Source organism: Filicampus tigris, chromosome 16 (genome assembly GCF_054856515.1).
Source record: "Filicampus tigris isolate MCC_2025a chromosome 16, RoL_Ftig_1.0, whole genome shotgun sequence".
NCBI classification, from domain to species: domain Eukaryota; kingdom Metazoa; phylum Chordata; class Actinopteri; order Syngnathiformes; family Syngnathidae; genus Filicampus; species Filicampus tigris.
Window position 1 is genome coordinate 9,082,586 of NC_141232.1, and position 5,811 is coordinate 9,088,396.

The 5,811-nt window shown below is 44.7% G+C and overlaps 1 protein-coding gene across 1 annotated transcript; it reads left to right on the forward strand.

The window, feature by feature from the left end:
• Nucleotides 1–232: 232 nt before the first annotated feature.
• tob1a (transducer of ERBB2, 1a) lies at nt 233–3,680 on the forward strand. The gene is made up of 2 exons (XM_086056417.1): nt 233–488; nt 1,464–3,680. The coding sequence occupies exon 2, from the start codon at nt 1,675–1,677 to the stop codon at nt 2,698–2,700; it is 1,026 nt and encodes a 341-aa protein (XP_085912543.1). The 5' UTR covers nt 233–488; nt 1,464–1,674; the 3' UTR covers nt 2,701–3,680.
• The last annotated feature ends 2,131 nt before the right edge of the window (nt 3,681–5,811 follow it).

Consider the following 5,811-nt stretch of genomic DNA (forward strand, 5'->3'; position numbering starts at 1 on the left):
CCTTATCTCTGACGTAGGTGCTCGTCACAGGCGTCCCTCCCATTTCGCGGAATCATATGTCTAAAGATTGATAGCGTGCAGCGGCCAATGAGCACACGATACGGGCGCTACTCTAAGGGCGGGGCTTGCATTTCCAGCCAATCGAAGCCACCCATACTGTTTTGACCTCTGTAACCGCATCACCGCCTACCTCGTGCCCGTGGCGGAGGAAATCTATAAATAAAGGCGGTCGTCGGCCAGGAGGAGTCGAAGTCGCAGAACTCCCGAGAAGGAGGGAGCTACTCCGCCTAGCCTGCTGAAAAACACTCGAAATCACCTTCAAATCCAGAAACTCAAGCAATCGGCAATCCGCAGACATTTTTTCATCTACTGGAATACCCTTTTTTAAATTCTTAATATATTATACATGAAGAAAGTATTGCTACTTTTTTCACTATTTGCACTAACAGTACTTCACAACTACTGAGACTCCTTGATTTTTTTTTTAAGTGAGTATTTTCAGCCCTTTTGGAAATGTGATACGTTAGCTCTTTTGTCTTTATTTTGGCTTGACGTACTGAAAGCTCTGTTAACTCTTACTAAGCTGATTTGCTGCGTCAGTCTACGAAAGTTAAGGTTCGTGTGTGTTGGGTGTGGGGTTAGATGGTGCGGCTTCTATTTTCTTCTCCAAAGTGATGTCTTCCTTTATGATAGCTTTCTAATGACGCGTTTCCGAATTGAAATTGTCGTCTGTCGGCTCTATTTTCTCTCTTTTCTCTCCACTGGTGTCGACGGCTCGTAAATTATCGATGGAAGCCAGCAGCTCTCCACTATTGTAAGCGCATTGCTCGAACTTTGCCAAGCTGATAAGGGTAAATGTGTTATTTCGCAATACTTTACCACAGAATGGCTGGTTGACAGCGTTTTTTTGTCCCTTGCCAAAACGAAGCACTGTAGATCAACATTTGGGTACAACAACAAAAAGATCAATCTAATGTGCCTTCATTGACTATTGCCTTTTTATGCAATTAATATATTCAAACCTATTCGTGTGCTTGCACGTTTATAATAAAGACACAGTTTGTCAGATGAAAGTATTTGCTTTTTACTGTGTCGATAAATGGGTGTAGCCATTGTTTTGGGTGTTTCACGCAGCAGCACAGTCACTCGACGGTCAAATTACTTCATTCACCGTACATTAATGCTATCTCCTGCTTTTTATTCGGGCTAGATTATGTAACCGGATTCCCGTTTATCAGTAATCAAATGATCTTACTTTTAGACATCTACACGTTTATAAACATTTCAAACGTCTTCAAATGCATGCATATATCATAACCTTCAGTCGCTGTCTCTACAACTAGTGAATAGTTAACAGGCAGGGTGGGTCTCAAGCAGATAAATGTGTTCTTTTTTTCTTTCTTTTTTTATGATGTAATCTGACTCTTAACAGTGTTGTTTGTCTCTCTGTGTTTCCTTTCCAGAACATTTCACACTGTGTGAAAAGAAAGCTCTTCTGCAAGTACTGCACTTTTACCCTCGGAACACATTTGACCTTCGTTTCGGTCCCTTAGGCCATTCTGCCTGAAGAGCGCCCACCCGTGTTGTCAACCACGGCTAAACTAAGCAGACCCAGTCGACCCATTTTCACGCACGCTCGGTCTCCGCTCACCTGGTAAACGTCAGCAGTCAGCTATGCAGCTTGAAATCCAAGTAGCTCTCAACTTCATCATCTCGTACCTGTACAACAAGCTGCCCAGACGGCGGGTCAACATCTTCGGCGAGGAGCTGGAGCGGCAGCTGAAGCAGAAATACGAGGGACACTGGTACCCGGACAAGCCGTACAAGGGCTCGGGGTTCAGGTGCATCCACGTGGGCGAGAAGGTGGACCCTGTGGTGGAGAAGGCGGCCAAAGAGAGTGGACTGGACATCAACGATGTTCGCAACAACCTCCCCCAGGACCTCAGCGTGTGGATTGACCCCTACGAGGTGTCCTACCAGATCGGGGAGAAGGGCCCCGTCAAAGTGCTGTACGTTGACGACAGCAACGAGAGCGCGGCGAGCAGCGGGGTGCTCGATCTGGACAAGGAGATCAAGAACAGTTTCAATCCGGACGCGCAGGTCTTCATGCCCATCAACGAGCCCATGGGCGGCGCCTCCCCGGGCTCCAGCTCGCCCTCGCCTCCTTTCGGCCACTCGGCGGCGGTCAGCCCCACGTTCATGCCCCGCTCCACGCAGCCTTTAACCTTCACCACCGCCACCTTCGCCGCCACCAAGTTCGGCTCCACCAAGATGAAGAGCAGCGGGCGCAACAACAACAACAACAACGGCACTAACGCCACCAGCAAGGCGGCGCCGCGCACCTCTCCCACCAACCTGGGCCTGAATGTGAACACTCTCCTGAAGCAGAAAGCCATCTCCACCTCCATGCACTCGCTCTACGGGCTGGGCCTGGGAACGCAGCAGCAGGCCAAGCCCTCGGCCCTGTCCCCCAACGCCAAGGAGTTTGTGTTCCCCAGCCTGCAGGGCCTGAGCAGCCAGAGCGCCCTGTTCCCGGGCGACAGCTCGCTGGGTCTGGGCCCGCTTCCGTACAGCAACGCCTTCGACGTGTTTGCGGCCTACGGCGGCCTTAACGACAAGTCCCTGATGGATGGCTTGAATTTCAGCTTGAGCAACATGCAGTATTCTAACCAGCAATTCCAGCCAGTCATGGCCAACTAGCACACCGAGCTAGTTTTTCACACAGCAACGACCAGATAATGTGACCGCTAGTGGTGGTGGTAGAAGGAGGTCTCAAACTCAAATGCACATTTAGGAGAAAAAAAAAAAAAGAAAAAAGAAAAAAAGAGAACAGAATGTCATGGTTAAAAGGAAAAGTGACGTCAGCTATAAGATCTCAGTCACAAGTCTTAAGAATACGAGCCCGAGGGTGAACTACTTTGCCCCCTTGAGTTATAACTTTTCTTTTTTACCCTCAGTGGTGACGCTTGTTGTACGAGATGTCCAAGCTTGGTTATCCAAACTTCAACTTGCATTATTGTTATTTCATTTGCCAACCAAGCACAATTTTTTTTTTATGTTACTGTTTAAGATATATTTAAGTGAAAAAGACAAAAAAAAAAAAAAAAAAATACCACCACGAGTCATGGCCTCTTTCAGTATTTTGACAGAACTGGACATTGCCAATCTTTCAAGAAATTGGCAAAGCTAAGTGGGATTTTCTGGTCTTTTTTCTAATTGTATAATTTAATTTAGTACAGAGTTTGTAAAATATCAGAGTATCTATTGTTTCTACGACATGGTATTGCATTTATATCTTTTTACTACTCCAGTGATCTGTGATGGCTGCAGCAACTTTGTTTTCTTTTTTATTGAAATGATAAAAAAAAAAATGAATCCATCTTTCAAAAAAAAGACATTGACTATTCTAAAGACTGTGTGCAGAATATTCCGTAGTGGTGGGATTTAAGAATATTTGCTTTTCCGGGGGGGGGAGGGAAACATAGAGTTGTATTTTCTGTTAAGAGTAAAAAAGATTTTTGCTATATTATGGACAAAATGTAATCGTATATTAATTTTGTACCTACATTGTGCAATACTTGATAAAACGAAACGGTATAACAAAGTATTCGGAGTCAGTGTCTTACATGTTAACAGGGACTGATAGTTTGTTAAGTTTGTATTAAAAGGCTTGAGAATAACGGCTTGTTTACTTGGGTCTTTGTGGGGATGTTGAAGCAACATTTCCAGCATTTTAGTTATTAGTCAATTAGCACTTGAGAATTTCTGGGCACCACTTAACATGAAATATTTATTTGATCGCATTTTTAGTGAGAGACAAAAGTTGACAAATGTTTCACATACATACACATTTCTTATATTCTGGACCTCACAAAGCGTCACTGCACATGCAAGTTGTCTTCAGGTCATAACCTCCTGAACTGCTGCCTTGTGCGCCAGAATCCAGACATGAACATGAAAAGCTTCACAATGTGATGCCCACTTCTCATTAATATTTGTTACTTTGCCAAAACACAAGTTACTTTGCCAAAACACAAAAACATGGCCCAACTATGTTATGTTAAACTTCAAGTTTGGTCTAAGGAAGACCCCATCAATTGTTGGTGAGGTGTACACTGCCAAATGATTAAATGTTTCCCTTAATGGTGATGTCCCCACGCAGTGCGGCCCCAAACGGTATTTTGTCTAATAATGCGTTTGTGGAATATGAATTAAGCAGCAAAATCCACCCATTTCTAGCCATCTCAAGGGGCGGCCATTTTGCTTGGTACCACCACTTGCTGTTGACTAAAAATTATATCACAGTGCCTACAGCCTTAAAATGTCACATGACCAAACCCAGAAAACAGGTGAGCGTGATTGGTTGTTACCCGAGCCCTTAAATACTGTGATGCCATGTGAGCAAGTGGCAAAATGGCCGCCCCGAGATAGATAAAAACAAAAGCTGGATTTTGTTGCTTGATTCATATTCCACAAACAATAGTCAGAATGCTATGTTTAGACTAGTGGGTACAAAGAACATTTTTTACTTCACTTCCCCTTTAAATTCACAATGCGACAAAGTAAACATTTCAATGTTGATAAAGACAACGACTGTTGAGCGTTGGCGGGACGACACGAGTTTGAATCCGATCTCCGGCCTTCCTGTGTGGACTGTGCATCTTCTCCTGCGATCCCATTGAGAGTGAGTACCACAAAAAATGGATGGATGGAGGAGGTCTGCACTTTACCGATCACCTCTAGTTTTTTTTCGAGGTGGCCCAAAAGCTGCTCGGGTAACTTCACGAATACACAAAAGTAGATCCTGAACGGAATCACTGGCAGCGCTTCAGACCAGGAGGAATCACTCCCCCGCAGGTCAGCAGCACAGTCACATATTAACTAATAAAATGCATCACGCCAAAGTAGGAAAACGGAATTAAAATGATCTCCGCAAGCAGCTCGTTACAATTCACCCAGTGTTTTCGAACAGGGTGGGCTTGTAAATGGATAACTGGTTCCAAAGGTTCAGTGGTTTGAGGACATGTTGTTAATGAAAGTCACTGTGTTTTTGCACTCAAACAAACGCTGCGGGGAATTTAAATAACATCCCGCAACCTTTGAGAGCGTTTCAGCATCGGGTTTATGCTGCTGCTGCATATCTTGAAATATCTGAGATGAAAATAACCCTCGTGGTGTATCACGATCCCTCCGGGGGCCGCCTCATCGTCACTTGACTGTCTGCGTGTCCCCTGATACCCCCGGGGGTGGGGGTGGGGGGGAGGCGTTTGGGGGGTCTGATAGTGCCCTGTAAAGTTCACCGCGTGTGTTTGTGTGCTGATACTGTGTGCACAACAGAGCGTGGTGGTAGGAGTGTGTTTGTTTATCATCATCGGGGTAAATGTCTCAGGGGAAGGTCGTCCTTAAAATGCCTTTAATGGTTCATGGCTGCTTTTTGCACTCGTTTTTTTACTTTTACAGTCCGTCATCAATCAAGCCAAGGCCTTTAATTAATTTCCCACAAGCTTTAATATGACAATTATATGATTTATATATGATGGTGTCATACTAATAGTTATTGACTTGGCAGGTCACGTCCTTTGCTCAAAGATAGTGACTCAAGCGTGTACGTGAGTCGAGCGGTGTTATGTAATGACTTGAACATTTTCCTCCGCTGTGACTGCTCCACGAAAAGCCCTTCGATAAGTACGAGACGAGGGAAAATACATGACTCTCAATTTAATAAGCAGGTCATGTCCTCCACTACATCGAACTGCATTCTCAGGAGACTTTAGTTGGAAATCGAAGCAAAAAGAACTCCATAGAGTTCTT

Excerpts from the sequence above, each read along its gene's own strand:
- tob1a (XM_086056417.1), top strand. The coding sequence starts at position 1,675 with ATGCAGCTTGAAATCCAAGTAGCTCTCAACTTCATCATCTCGTACCTG.